The following is a 16,046-nucleotide window of genomic DNA, read 5'->3' on the forward strand; positions in this document are numbered from 1 at the left end:
GTTGCTATGAATAAATTATCTTGTCCTCTTAACCTACATAATGGTGACCCAAAAGTTTGAATACGATTGCATTTCTTATCCCATGTGTTTAACCAGATGTTGCTGAATTTATGTTGCTTTTTAATTGATTAGGATATATATATATATATATTTTTGATAAGTAAAAGCAATTGTATTAAGAAAGCCTGATGTACACCTGAAAGTATACAGGATGTATACAAGGCAACAAGGCCAAAAAGAAAAGGAAGAGCAACAAAATCACCCCCTTACATCCCAACCAATCAATGAAATCGAAAATGGACCATGATGTACAATCTACATGCACCCTAACCCAATCTGAAAACATGTACAAAAAAGACCATAAAATAGTTTGATCCGCTAATTCAGTATCTTCAAAGACTCTTCTATTTTTCTCCTTCCATAAGGTCCAAAATAAACATAAAGGGGCTGCATTCCATGCCTTTTTTATTTTCTTTGCAACAAAGGAGCCGTTTTTTAATATAAGAAATTTCTAGAAGTTCTATACAAAATTGTGTGTTTCTCTGATTGCAGGTTAAGCAGGATGGTTTCTTTCCTGCAGATATTCTGTTCCTTGCTGGTACAAACCCAGATGGTGTTTGCTACATTGAGGTTTTTTTCCCTTCTTTTATACCCTATTTGAGTAATTCTTTATTTTTTGGAGCTTAACACAGTTAATCTGATAGAGTGGGATTTTTTTTTTTATGGTAATTCATTTTATTCATTTTTTGGTTTGTTTTTTTCCCTGCTGTTTTCTTTTAATCACAGACTGCAAATCTGGATGGTGAAACAAATTTGAAGATCAGAAAAGCATTGGAAAAGACTTGGGACTACTTGACTCCAGAAAAGGCCTCAGAATTCAAAGGTCTGGGCAAAACTTATTCTGCAAGCTATATTACTAAGGATGTTTTGAGGTTTTCTAGAACTTAGTTAAGATGGAAAAGTTTTCTTATATCTGAAGCCGCAGCTTTAGGCAGTATTTAAATCTGAATTAGAGTTAGGCAAATAAAGTGGGTTTACCATTAGAGAAGTGGCAAATGTGACCTATGAGAAAACATTTTAAGAAACAATAGTCCTTTGACTTGAATTTCTTTTATTTCTTTTTCTTACTTCCCACTTTATTTGTTTGTTTTGTTATTTTTTTCCCTGAAAAATGCAAGAGAAGTGGAGGGATGGAAATAAAAATAGAGCACTCTCTCTTAATTTTATTTGCAAACAGGGTAACCCATAGATATTTATTTTATTTTATTTTTTATTTTTTTTAATAGGTAAAGAGAAATAGTATATTTAGAAAGAGGAGATGCCAAAAACAGTTCCCTCAAGTATACAGGAAATATACAGCAAAAGCCTAAAGGCTCGCCCTAGAGGGAAAGGGAAAGAAACAAAACAATCACCTACCCTTACTTTGAGCCTAACCAATCAATGAAGTTAACAAGAGAATTAAGGTTCATATCCACAAACACCTTAGACCAAGACCACAAATTACATACAAAAGAATTTTTCAATATTTGGATTGGTAACCCCTCATTGTCAAATGCTAACAAGTTTCTTTCCTTCGACATTGTCCAAAATATACATAAAGGAGCCACTTGCCAAACCTTTTTACGAGCTTTACCTACGAAGGACCCATGCCACCCAAGGAGAGTTTCCTTAACTGAGCAGGGGAGAACCTAAGACACCCCTAAGAGGGAAAAGAGCAGATGCCAAAGAACTCACGACTTTGCACAGTGAAGAAGAATATGATTGATCGTTTCGACTTCAAAGTGTCAAAGGAAACATCTATTTGCCAAATGGAACCCTCTCCTTTGGATCTGGTCCAGAGTTAAAGCCTTTTCCCCAAGTTGCCTCCCAAGCAAAGAAAGCCACCTTAGGTGGTGTACAAACTCTCTAGATGCTGCTACTAGGGAACAAAATAGGGTCTTCGGGCTGCAAAATGGAATAAAGAGATTTGATCGAGAAGTTCCCACACCTTGATGCTGTCCAAATCACCTTGTCACCCACATCCCTGTGTATCCTAGTTGTTTGAATCTTTAGCAAAAAACGCTCCACATAATCTAACTCCCAATCATTTAAGGCCCTAGAGAATCGATGGGTCCAACTACCCCTTTCATCCTCGGGGTTCCAAATTTCTGCCACCCAAGCTTCCTTAGACAAAATGAGGGCAAATAAGGAAGAGAAAAAAATTACAAAGTGGCTAATCTCTACACCACTTGGTTCTTCCAGAATCCCACTCTTTGACCATTACCCTCTTTGACCATTATCCACTTGGAAGGCCAATCTATTACTCAAAATATCCCACTCCTTTCTTATAGCTTCCAAAGGGCCTCTCTTTCATTGGCATACTGTTAACTCCATTTGCATAAGAGAGCTTTATTCATTGTAGAGAGATTACTCACACCCAATCCTCTCTTCTTTTTCTCCAAATCATAGTTTTAAAAGGCTCAAGGTGCACCAAGGCGCAAAGTAGTCCTGGAGCCTGAGGCGCAAGGCGCATCTAAGGCGCGGGCTTTAGTGAAGTGAGGCGCACCCTATTTCCCCTTTATTTTTCTCCTATTTTCCCCCTATTTTTCTTCTTCTTTTTCTTCTTCTTCACTTCTCCAGCACGGAAGAGGCTAGGGCAAAGAATGGCAGTGGTCTCGGGTTGAGAAAGACCAGAAAAGGGGGCTGGATGGAAGGAACAGGCCAAGACGGCGTCGTTTTGGCCAGTTTTTTTTTTTTTAAAAGAACAGGGTCCAAAACGACGTCGTTTTGGTCCCTATGCACTTAAATGAACAGGCTCCAAAACGACGTCGTTTTGGGCCCAGAAAAAAAAAAAAAAAAATTAGGGCTGGCGCCGCTGGCCGCGTCTCTGCAACTCGACTGGAGGAGGAGGAGGAAGAAGAAGAAGAAGAAGAAGAAGAAGGAGAAGGAGAAGGAGGAGCGCGTACCTGGTCGGGCCGTCGGAGGCGACTTGGGCGACTGCCTCGCGCCTTGCGCGCTTAAGCGGCGCCTTCGTGAAGGGGAGTCGCCTCCCTTCAGGCGAGGCGCCGGAGGGTGGCGTCGCGCCGCCCCGAGCCTAGGAGCGCCTTAGGCGCGCCTTTCAGAACTATGCTCCAAATAAACCATTTTCCATCTTATTAGATGCTGTTTCTGCACAAGAGCCCCACCACCCCAAAGAAAAATCCCTTTGAATCTTCTCCAACTGCAACTTCACCAACCTCGACATACAAAGAAAGACATGAAATACATTGACATGCTAGAAAGAGTGCTACAAATTAAAGTGAGCCTCTCTCCCTTAGAGATATATTGTCTTATCCACATGACTAACCTTTTTCAAAATCTGTCTTCAACACGATCCCAAACTGCCATAGATTTGAAAGGAGCCCCCAAAGGAAGACGTAGGTAGCGAGAAGGAAGGCTGCCCACCTTACACCCTAACTCCAAGGCCAAGTCATCAACATTTTCCACCCTTCCATTATGGCTAAGGGAAGGGGATAGAAATACGGACTATTTCCATCGTATGGAAACTGCGCATCGAAGAGTTAATTCCTTGGACAAAATCAAGATAAATGGGGTGTAGTTATCAGAGGAACAAGAAGTGAGGGAAGGGGTAGCGAACGCCTTTCAGCAGCTGCTCTCAGAAAATTCGGATTGGAAGGCGGATATAGAGGGATTGCAGTTAAAGCAAATCAGCCAACAGGAAGCGGAGTTGCTGGAGCTCCTTTTTCCTGAGTCTGAGGTCCTTGCTGCTTTAATGGATATGAATGGGGACAAAGCCCCAGGACCGGACGGGTTCATTGTGGCTTTTTGGCAAAGCTGCTGAGATTTCGTAAAGGAGGAGATATTGGATATGTTTAAGGAGTTTCATGAGCAGAGTTCTTTCGTTAGGAGCCTCAACAATATGTTTTTGGTATTGTTACCGAAGAAAAGGGGGGCTGAGGACCTTAGGGATTATAGACCCATCGGCCTTTTAGGGGGGCTGTATAAATTGTTGGCTAAGGTGCTAGCCAATAGACTCAAGAAAGTGATAGGAAAAGTGGTTTCCCCCGATCAGAATGCGTTTGTAACGGGGAGACAGATTCTAGATGCCTCTTTAATTGCAAATGAGGTGATTGATTCATGGCTAAAAAGGGGAGAGAGAGGCCAATTTGCAAATTGGATATAGAGAAGGAATATGACAACATTAATTGGTAGTTTTTGCCAATGTTTTAAAAACCGGACCGGACCGGCCGGTCCGACCGGTCCAACCGTCGACCGGTCACCATTCCGGTCCGATCCGGTCATTTGGACCGGATGGGGATCGAACCGGGGTTGAACCGCTCGAACCGGCGGTTCAACCGGTGAACCGGACAAACCGGCCGGTTCCAAAGGAACTGGTCGATTCAAATAATTTTAATTTAAAAAAAAAAAATTACAAAATAAAAACATTACCCTCTCATTGTAAGCATGAAAGGAAGGATTCCATGTTGGGCCTGTCTTATGACACAACCCACATGCCCACTCCCATTACTGTGGGCTTTTTTTTGAGCCTATAAGACCATGCCAAGCCTATGCTGAGGATGGCTTTTATAGGAGTCATTTGACTCCTTGTTCCTCTCATTTTCCGATGTGGGATTGCTAAAATATCAATGAAAAAAAACATAACAAAACTCCACCAAGAGGATTTGAACCGTGGACCAATCTTTTGCTATAATCCACCTAAGGCACCACTCGGCTACATGCTTTTTATTAACTAATATGCCAAACAAAACAATATATATTAGATTTTAAATTTTTTTATAATATTAAATAAAAATAATATAATATTTTTAAAAATTATGAAATTAGTTTAAATTTTCATTTTTTTTATATATTCACATTTAAATATTATACATATTTCATTTAATAAAATTTAAAATATTAATATGATTTAATTTGATAATATTAAAGATATAAAATAATATTATTGATGTTTAATTTATTCATATATATTTTAAAATTTTTATAATTATTTTTAATTTTAATAATATATAAATTATATATTTATGACGTCACCGGTTCGATAGCGGTTCGACCGCCGGTCCGACCAGTGAACCGTGAATCGGTAACTTTTCCGGTTCGATCACCGGTCCGGTTCTGAAAACATTGGTTTTTGCTGAAGGTTTTGCAAAAAATGGGGTTTGGGCCAAAGTGGCTGGGATGGATGTGGAGTTGTATATCTACAGCCAAGTTTTTAGTTTTGGTGAACGGAGTACCAGCCGGGTTCTTTCCAAGCTCCAAGGGGTTGCGTCAAGGGGATCCTCTTTCCCCCTATCTATTTGTTATGGGAATGGAAGTGTTAAGTGCTCTAATTAGGAGGGCTATTGAAGGGGATTTTATCTCTGGGTGTAACATATGGCGAGGTAGAAGACAGACTGTCAATATTTCACACCTACTCTTTGCTGATGATACAGTTGTTTTCTGTGAGGCAAAGAAAGAGTACATAACGCACTTGAGTTGGATTCTATTTTGGTTTGAAGCTGCTTCAGGGTTAAGGATTAGTTTGGCAAAAAGTGAAATTTTACCGGTTGGGGAGGTGGAAGAGGTGGATGAGATGGCAGTGGAACTAGGGTGTAGGGTGGGACAGCTGCCTGCAGTTTACTTGGGGCTGCCATTGGGGGCGCCAAATAAGGCCTCTTCCGTGTGGGATGGGGTGGAAGAGAGATTGAGGAGGAGATTAGCCCTTTGGAAACGTCAATATATATCCAAAGGTGGGAGAATTACTCTTATAAAGACCACGATGGCTAGTACGCCCTTATATCAAATGTCCCTTTTCCGCATGCCAAAGATAGTGGCAAGGAGGTTAGAAAAGTTGCAAAGAGATTTTTTGTGGGGAGGGAGTAATCTGGAAAAGAAAGCCCACTTAGTCAATTGGGAGGTGGTTTGTGCGGATAAGGAAAAGGGAGGCTTGGCTTAAGAAAGCTAGCCCTTTTGAACAAAGCTTTGCTTGACAAATGGTTATGGAGACTTGCTTGCGTCAAGGAGGATCTTTGGAAGCAGGTGCTTATGGCAAAGTATGGGCAGGAGGATTTTGGTTGGAGGACAAAGAAGACAAATGGGGCGTTTGGAGTAGGGGTTTGGAAGGAGATTCTAAAGGAATCTGTTTGGTGCTGAGAAAATTTGGCGTTTAAAGTGGGAAAAGGCACCAAAATCAGAGTCTGTACTGATCTTTGGTGTGGGTGTACAATACTGTCCCAAAGATTCCCGCATCTTTATGCTATGGCTGTGCACAAGAATGCCATAGTGGAAGAGATGTGGGACCAGAATTTTGGCCAAGGTGGCTGGAATTTAAGGTTCCTTGGGGACTGTAATGATTGGGAATTGGACATGGTTGGCAATTTGCTTCTTGATTTGAGGGGTCACAGGATTACTATGGAGGAAGACTCGGTTTTTTGGAAGGAAGGAAGAAACGGGCAGTTTGGTGTCAAGAAAGCGTACAGCCTGTTGGCAAGCCCCATTGCTGCCGTTTTTCTAAAAAGTAATGTTTGGGTGGATAGAGTTCCAACCAAAATTGCGTTTTTTGCGTGGGAAGCCGCTTGGGGGAAGGTACTTACTCTTGATAGGCTTCAGAAAAGAAGGTGGCAGCTTCCTAATTGTTGTTTCTTATGTGGGAGCGAAGAGGAAACGGTAAATCATATTCTAATACATTGTACAGTGGCCAGAGTGCTGTGGGATATTGTTCTTGGTTTGTTTGGCGTTCAGTGGGTTTTTCCAGAAACTGTAAAGGGGGTTTTATTTAGTTAGAGGGGTTCTTTTGTGGGGAAAAAAAGGAAAAAAATTTGGAAATCCATTCCGTTGTACATTTTTTGGACGGTTTGGAAAGAGAGGAATAGACTAGCTTTTTTGGGGGGGGTTGTTAGCAATTCAGAAGCTTAAAGATTTTTTTGTTTGTAATTTATGGGGTTGGGCTAAACTGTATATTGGAGAGGGGCCACTCTCCCTTATAGGTTTTTTGGAATGGTTGGCTTCTAGTTAAGAGTTGGTGAGTTTTTGTTTATCTTTTTTGGTTGCAAGGCCTTAGTCGCCTTGTATACTCTCTGTATGCTTTGTGGCTTTTTTGCCTCTTGTTAATACATGCTGCGTTTATCCATAAAAAAAAAAAAAACATTTTCCACCTTTCCCACTAAAATTAGCCTTCAAAGTTGATTCTCAAACCAAAACAAGCCTCGAACCACATTAGAAGCCAACTCAGATTAGTCATTTTGCCTTGAGAGAGATTGCGGAGGAAAATCATTCTTAGAAAATTTGGGGAGGTGGAGGGGGGTTGGACTACTAGAGGGGTGGGGGATTCTTTTGGGATGAGCCTTTGGTAAGACATTAGAAAAGGGTGGAAAGAGTTCAGTTTTAGAACTAATATCTGAATAGGAAGTGGTAGACGTACAAGATTTTGGTGTGAGAGGTAGGGACGGGAGTCTAAGTTGAAAGACGTTTACACTTTTCAGGATAACATCCCACAAAAATGCTACAGTGGCAGACTTATGGGAAAGAGAAGGGAGTAGAGGTGGTTGTTGAGAGTTTAAATTTAGAAGACCCTTCCAAGATTGGGAGTTAGAGGAGGTGAAAAGTGCAAGAAGGGGAGAACACTTTAATTTGGAAAGATGATAGGAGGGGAAAATTCAATGTGAAGTCATATTACAATTCTTTGAGGGCTGAGAATAATTTAATATTCTTAGTCAAAGAGATATGGGGCTCCCGTGCTCCTCTTAGAACATGTTTTTTTGCTTAGGAAGTTGTTTGGGGGAAGATCTTAACTATAGATACTTTAATGAAGAGGGTATGATCCATGATCAACAAATGCAACCTTTATAAAGATGGTGAAGAATCAACTGATTACATTCTTATTCATTGTAATTAGACAAGAGAGCTTTGGACCTTGTTAGTAGTCTTCGGTTTGGTTTAAGTGTTTTCCAACTTTAGTGAGAAATCTTCTCCTACAATAGAAACTTAAGGGGCTAAAGAAGAAGAAAAGAGTAGTTTGACGCTTGACTTCGATTTGCTTATTTTGGTGTATTTGGAAAAAGCGCATCTGGAGGACTTCCGAAGATGAAGATTTGTTGGATCAAAGATTGAGGAATTTTTTCATTTGGTGGCTTTTAGAGTGGTCCAAAGATTCATTGGAATTGGACAATCCCTCTATTTTGAATTTCCTAGATGCACTTTATTTTGGCGCTTTGCACTTCTTTAGGATATCTCTGTTTTAATTGATGCTTGTTTTGGTTTATTCTGTGTATACTACTTGTATACGTAGGGTGTGCCCCCTTTTTTTTTGGCTTTTCTTAATACATGCTTTTGTTGTTTATCAAACAAAAAGGAGGGTTGTCAAATTGAGCTCATTGTGTATATAATGCCCTTGAGGCCTGACTGAAGTGGTAAAGGGATGGGGAGGGTTTGTGGGAGGTTCCAGGTTCAAGTCTCAATGGGGACAAAATTTTACCTATTAGAAAAAAAAAAAAAAAAAAAGTGTTCATTGGATATATAATTCCTGTGAACATAACTCTATGTGTAGTAAGGAGTTGTTGGATAGTTATTTTTTCACTTCTTGATGGATCTTCATTGCTGAAAGTTTTCCATATTAGCTTCTTTGCCTGATTATTGTCGGGAAGATGACATTTGCAAACAGGTTCTACTGAAAATTCGTTAGTTTAGGTGATATGTCTGATTATTGTAGGGTGTAAACAGTTGTAACAAGTATGTGGTTTGTTGCAGATGAGGTTGTTTGCTAAATCATTTTGATCAGATGATATATATGTGTGCCAAAATACTGGTAATTTTACTGCTACCACTTAAAGAGTTGAAGTGGGATCAAACATTACTCAGTTCACATCTCTTCATTTAGCCTAGTCTATATCCACAGCTTATGCAACTCTATACCGATGCCCCGCTACTACTTAATTAATTAATTAATGGCTAAGTTCTTTCATAACCTGAGCTTTCCTTAACCAGCTGACCTTACTTCGTAACCTTAGCCTCCCTTTCTTTATAGTTCGACTAAGTGACTTCGTAACCTTAACGTACTTTCTTTCTTACTGTAGCATAGGCCTTCGCCACTTCAAACGGGTTTTTCTTCCTATTTTCTTTTTTGAATTAGAAAGAACGGTTACTTATTCAGGGGGGATGAAAGGCTAAGAAAGGGATCATGGGGCTTTATGATTGGAGAAAGGGAAGGGGCGTGGTTGGTGCGTCACTGGGTTCAATTTTTGGGCTGTCTTTTAAGATGATTGCTTCCAAGAGAAGTCTTTATTTCAGTCAAAAAAATTACAATCAAGTTCATCATGTTGCATGCTTTCTCTTTTTAATTTTCTTACAAGTTTATTTATTTTATAACTGCAGGTGAAGTACAGTGTGAGCAACCAAACAATTCATTGTACACATTCACTGGAAATCTTATAATCCAAAAGCAAACTTTACCCCTCAGTCCAAATCAAATACTTTTGAGAGTATGATCTCATTTTCCTTTTTCTCATTCATTAGTAAATTGTTATCTTTATGTCAATAGGGGTTAAAGTCAGCACATGCTTCTTGCTTGCTTCTCAGTTCTCGTACATTTTTGTGACCTTTGGCTATTATATATTCTTGCAAGTTGCAGCCCTTGAATCTCTGTTAGGACTTGTTAAAGCAGCTCTTTTATGCAATTTTAATTCTCTGAACAAGAATATTCTATTGAGCTTTGTTGAATTGAATGAAATATTAACCCCTTTTTGTTTGGTTGAATGACATATTGTCCCCTTTTTATTTGATTGACTAATTTATCCATCTTCTGGATTTCCTTGTTTGATCATCCCCCCACTGTTCTTAAATAATTAATTTTTATTTTGCTGTATACTCTTGATAGGTGAATCTGAATGGCTTACTGATTTACTATATGTTTTCAGGGATGCAGTCTAAGGAATACTGAATACATAGTTGGGGCTGTTATTTTTACAGGACATGAAACAAAGGTTTGTTGTCATAGAGTGAAGTTTAATTATAGCATGAAGTTCAAATCATACTTCCCATTTTTTTTCTTTCTGCTCCTTTCCCTGTTAGGCTGTGGTATCCTCAATTCAATGATGATGGAAGTAGTTTCTTTGTCTATTGAAATTGATCCTTTTTTGTATGATTTTCAATCAACTTAGCATTTTTGTGAAAATAATGACATCTGCTTTCATAAGCTTGGATCCCTGACTCTTAAAGCTGTTTTCTTCCACTCCTATGGATGATATTAGATTCTTTGAAAATTTTATATCAACATGTGCTAGGGATCTAGCTTCCTTGCTCTTGTATTCTTTGGTATGTCTCTCTTGCTCCATTCATCTCTTATGTTTACACTTCTTGTTTAATGTGGGGCTTGTGGCTGCTACCCATGATTGCAGGTTATGATGAATGCCATGAATGTTCCTTCCAAAAGGAGTACTTTAGAAAGGAAACTTGACAAACTTATACTGGCTCTTTTCGGTGGCCTGTTCCTCATGTGTCTCATTGGAGCCATAGCCAGGTGGTGCCATAAGCTAGTCTTTGTTCTTTCTGTGTTTCTATTATTTTGGACTTTGGCTTTCATAATATGGTTTCCATACCTTTGTGAGTTTTCCTCATGATGATGTTTTTGCTCATGAATTTTCCAGTGGTGTATTCATAAACCGCAAGTACTACTACTTAGGCCTTGGTGCAAGTGTTGAAAATCAGTTTAACCCAAGCAACAGATTTCTGGTACTACTTGCTTACTGTGCAATGAAAGAGATCTCTGAAATTAGACCCGGTTCTTTTGTTTCTGGGGTTTCCATTCATTTTCTCCTTTAATTCTGGTTATTGGTCTTACAGGTTGCTACTCTGACTATGTTTACCTTAATTACTCTGTATTCAACGATTATCCCTATTTCCCTATATGTTTCCATTGAGGTAGGTGGTGTTGTGTGTTATAATGTTGTTTTTTGCTGAACTATGGATATGACTTTTGTTAAAGGTTTCTTTTAATTCTTCTTTCCACAACCTCAGATGATCAAATTTATCCAATCCACTCAATTTATTAACAAGGACTTGCATATGTACCATGTTGAAACCAATACCCCTGCACTGGCACGGACTTCCAATCTGAATGAGGAACTTGGACAGGTAAATAGATGATATATTAATCTTTCTTGAATCAGATGCTAGCATAGTTCTTTATAATTCTAAACAAATAAACTAGTATTTCCAATATAGTGTTTAATTTTAAGAAAAGGAAAAAAAAAGAAAAACTTTTATTTCAATTCTTATTGACTTGTTCTTTGTTAATTTACCTTTATAATTTACTGTTAAGGTTGTCTAGTGAGCCATTTTGTTTTGCAATGTTTGTTTGATCAGGTAGAGTATATATTTTCTGACAAAACTGGAACCCTAACAAGGAATTTAATGGAGTTCTTTAAATGTTCAATTGGGGGAGAGGTCTATGGAACTGGTATTACTGAAATAGAGAAGGGGGGAGCAGAGCGCCGTGGAATAAAACTTGAGGAGGTACACTTGGCTATGATATTTTGATAAATGATATAACTTGCTGATTGTGTATTAGTAATTTTAACTTTGTTAGATTTCTCATAGGTGCATAAATCCAGTAAGGCTGTACATGAGAAGGGCTTTAATTTTGATGATGCTCGGCTCATGCTCGGTGCTTGGAGGAATGAGCCTGATCCTGATGCATGCAAGGTAGATTAGTGTATTTGAACTGTTAACACATTTTCCATGGAAAACATTGCATCACTATATGTATTGCTTTTATTTTATTTTATTTTTTATTTTTTTATTGTTATCATATGTAGATGCATGTGGTACATGCACAATTCTACTATATTTGGCAAGCTTTGAGAAGGACCATTGTTGAGCTTTTTCCTTACAATAATTCTTATATTATTCTTTTAAAACGATTTTAAAAACACTATAAGAGTATTTGTTGTGTTTTTTTCTTTCTTGTCTCCTCTGCAAGACAAAAGCTTCTAGTACTTATCATTTGATGATGCGTGTTTTGTGCCCTCTTCTACATTAAAGGAAGCCTAATTCTTCTATCTTTTGTATTTGAAGGCCTGTGTAGTTTTTGCTAGAAGAAGAGGTTTTTATTTTTATTTTTAAACCAGAAACAAACAATTCATTGATATTATTTTTTTAAGTACAACCAAAGGATCAGAAATCTTTAAAAAAACACAAAGGATAATAAAAAAAGAAGGGAGAAGTACCTAACTAGAGCATCAAGATATCTATATAGATCAAGGGTCAAGAACATGCACAAAATATTTTTTAATAACTAGTAGTGTTTTTTAGTTCTCTCTCTTTTATGGCAATGCCTTTTGGCAACTTTTGTATAGGTCCAGTTTATTCTGTTGTATAGCTTCCTTCACTTTTATTTACAATATTTTCTTGCTTACTTATCAATTCTTTTTAATAGGTAAATTTTTGTGCCCATTGAGACTCGAATTTGGAACCTCCCACAAACCCTCCCCAACCCTTAACCACTTGATCCAGGCCTCAAGGGCAAGAACATAGAGAAAATGTGGAAACAATGTTCTAATCAAGGAGTAATCCCTTAAAAAATAAACCATTTGGTTGGCTCCATGTTTTGCAGAACAATTTGCACTATCACTAGCTAAACTTGGGGACTAAGAAAAGAAACAACCTAAGTTGCTAGCTAGATCTAGAATTTAATGAGGCCATATGTCATACTTTCAAGGATATTTTTCCGATTTAGACACCTATCAGATCACTATTGCAGAATCCCCTTCCACCAATAAATTAAAAGGATTAAATGCCTTGACTTATAATAAGCCCTCTAAAAAACTTAAAATCTCTATGTCAATAGCCAGCTACTCTCTTACTAGTTTAGAGAAGGCTTACAACATTGGACCATGTTTCTCAGCCTGGGGTTACCTAGAGTATGCTTATCAAAGTTTGACTTAATCAAACTCATTGGAGGCGAGGTCCATATTGAAAGCAACTTAGTATCTTCCCTCTTTGACTTGCAAACCACGTTTGAATCAAGTTGTAAGATGTTCAAAGGAGTACTCTGAAAAGCTTTTGAGGTAGAAGCCCATGGGGAGGAAGGAATAGAAATATATCTAATTCCAAATAAATTTCAAGGCCATTCATTTATACTTAAAAATCCTTGCTTCCTCTCCATCCAAACTATTCATAACAAAGTTAGACAAGCTATACGTCGAAGTGCCATCCTTAAAGAATATCCCTAGATCTCTTAATTATATCTATTATGCTCCTAGGAGGACCCAATCTATTCTAGGAAGGCTATATAACAAAGGCTCAGAGTTGTTGGGCACTGTGAAGAAGATATTTAGTTGATTCCATGCACCTTAGGCACATAACACAATAATCTGAATTGAAAGTTTTGAAAAGCCTCCTTACTTATAGCAAATCATTGCTGTTGACTTTCTTATTGCCATCAGCCATGCAAAAGCCTTAACTTTACATGAGGTGCTAGATTTCTAGATGATGCTGGTTGGGGAAAAAGGGCTTGGAATAGAGGGCTTGGTATAGAGGGCTTAGAAAGAGCTGAAAAGAAAGAGAAAATAAGCTTGAGAAAGTCAATGACCAAAATCTCTCATCCGGGAAGGAAGGCGATAAGCACACGAGGATAAGAGATGGATGAAACTTTTGAGCTCTTCATTTTCTGGATCAGTGTGGTTACCACAAATATCAAAGTTTCAATCTAAAGAGAAGAAGAATATAAAATGGATAAAATAAAGGAGCCTCTTAACTCTCTTAGCTATGAAAAAGATCTGGAAATTGGGCACAAAATGGTTAGTCTAGTCACCATAGATCTTCCCAAATATGTACCTTTGTACCATCATCAACAAAAAAGCAAGTATGAACAGAAAAATCCGAGAAGACATGTGAAAATTACTTTTAAAGGGCAACAATGTGACCACCTGACTACATTGTTGGTATTCTAACCATTGGAGTGTGATCCATAGATGCTCAAGATAATCTTATGCCATAAAGTAGGACTCCCTCGAGTGCCTCCACAATCACTTCCTTAAGAGAGCTCTATTCTTCGAAGAAATTTTCCCTAAACCCAATCCTCTTCCTATTTTGGTTTATACATTTACTCCCATCTAATGACATGGTCCATAAGGAGAATTTAGCAACCTTTTAATTTGAAAGGTGGAACTTGAAACTTGAGACCTAAGGGATGTATTGCCACCTAAGATACTATACTTCATGCTTTAAAGGTTGTAGATAGGTGAAATTGTACAATTTAATTGTTTTGTCTATTTATTTATTTTTGAGGTAAAACATTTAGAAAAATTGCTAGATATTAACATGAACATGAAGAAATTTTCCTAGAAGAAACTCCTATGCTACTGAAATTCCTGTTTTCTAAAAAGTATATTTCTTTGAGTTTCTTTTTATTTGATTCAATATAATTTCTATTTATGTTATAAACCCATTAGTTAGAAGGTTTAGCAGTTTTAGGAAAAGGTTTAGAGCCCTAATGGACTACTAGTTGTTCTTTCCCTTTTTTTTTTTTTGTGAAAATGGGTAATTAATTTCTCTCATTCATCATAGCACAAGATTACAACAAGTTATATACACCTCTACCTTAACAGAGTGGGCAGAAAAATAGGAAAGAATAAAACGGGAAAGCAAAAATCCCTACAAATCAGGAAACTAATCCCTATGAATCAGGAAACTAATTCTTGGGTTAATATCCTATTCGATTACACCTATCATTCGGATATACTTCCCATAATTAGTATGATCATGCTGAACCAGATTGTGAGCGATGCTATTTCCTGACTTGTTGTCACAATAGAGTCTCATAGGTTGCTCCCATTTAATCTTCAAGTCGTCCAAAATTATTTTAATCCATAGGAGTTCACAAATCCCCAATGCTGTTGCTCTGAATTCAGCCTCAACACTCGACTTGTCAACCACATTTTGTTTCTTGCTTCGCCAAGTTATGAGATTCCCTCCAAGAAATGTGCAATAACCTGAGGTGGACCTTCTATCGACTACTGAACTTGCATAGTCTATGTCTGTATAGGCTTCTAAAGACATTTTTTTCTCCTTTTCTGAACAAGATTCCTTTACCTGGTGTCCCCTTGAGGTGTTGTAGGATTTGAACCATTGCTCGAAGATAAACTTCCTTAGGATTGTGCATGAATTGGTTGACAATTCCAACTGCATAAGCTATATTAGACTGAGTAGGTGAAAGATAAGTTAATCTTCCAACAAGCCTTTGGTACATTCCTTTATCCACCACATTGTCTTCAAGTGCTTCTCCAAGCTTATGGATTACTTCAATAGGGGTTTTATTAGTTTTACAATTGAGTTTCCCAGTTTAATAGGTCTAGGACATACTTCTGCTGGGAGATAAAAATTCCCTGCCAGGAATGAGCAACTCCAATACCAAGGGAATACTTCAATAGACCCAACTCTTTTATTTCAAACTCTCTAATTAAACATTTCCTTAATTCTTCTCTTTCTTTCAAATCATCACTAGTGACTACAATATCATCCACAAACACTAGCAGCACGGTTACTCCCCCTGAGTTTGAGTGCTTGATAAATAAAGTATGATCACCTTTACTTTGTCTATATTCCATAGAAATCATTACTTTTGCAAACCTACCAAACCATACTCTCTTAGATTGCTTTAGCCTGTATAATGCCTTTTTTAATTTGCACACTTCCTTCTCAAAGCTTGTGCCAAAACCTGGGGGAATTTCCATATAAATCTCCTCCTGCCATGTAAGAGGGCCTTTTTGACATCAAACTGTTGCAAATACCATCCAAAATTAGTTGCCAAAGATAAAAGTATGCTTATTTTATTCATCTTAGCCATCGGAGCAAATGTCTCAGGGTAATCAACAGCATACATTTGAGTATATCCCTTTTCTACCAATCATGCTTTATACTCTCTAGAGTTCCATCAGCTCTATACCTCACTGTAAACACCTATTCTACTAACTCCCAAGTCTTTTTTTCTAGAGCTTCCATTTCAACTTTCATAGCATTCCTCCACTCCTTATGTTTTAATGCTTCAAGACACTGTTTTAGGAATGGTAACGGTG

At 38.0% G+C, this 16,046-nt stretch overlaps 1 protein-coding gene across 1 annotated transcript in view; it reads left to right on the forward strand.

The window, feature by feature from the left end:
• LOC117919249 (phospholipid-transporting ATPase 3) overlaps positions 1–16,046 on the forward strand; it is a 52,390-nt gene that overhangs the window by 18,964 nt on the left and 17,380 nt on the right. Inside the window, exons 6-15 of the mRNA XM_034836383.1 lie at positions 553–630; positions 787–883; positions 9,346–9,452; positions 9,888–9,953; positions 10,368–10,489; positions 10,617–10,701; positions 10,813–10,890; positions 10,987–11,103; positions 11,335–11,484; positions 11,569–11,673. Coding sequence (XP_034692274.1) covers positions 553–630; positions 787–883; positions 9,346–9,452; positions 9,888–9,953; positions 10,368–10,489; positions 10,617–10,701; positions 10,813–10,890; positions 10,987–11,103; positions 11,335–11,484; positions 11,569–11,673 — 1,005 coding nt within the window. The remainder of the gene's footprint in view (positions 1–552; positions 631–786; positions 884–9,345; positions 9,453–9,887; positions 9,954–10,367; positions 10,490–10,616; positions 10,702–10,812; positions 10,891–10,986; positions 11,104–11,334; positions 11,485–11,568; positions 11,674–16,046) is intronic.

This window comes from Vitis riparia, chromosome 7, assembly GCF_004353265.1.
Source record: "Vitis riparia cultivar Riparia Gloire de Montpellier isolate 1030 chromosome 7, EGFV_Vit.rip_1.0, whole genome shotgun sequence".
In the NCBI taxonomy this organism is placed as follows: Eukaryota; Viridiplantae; Streptophyta; class Magnoliopsida; order Vitales; family Vitaceae; genus Vitis; species Vitis riparia.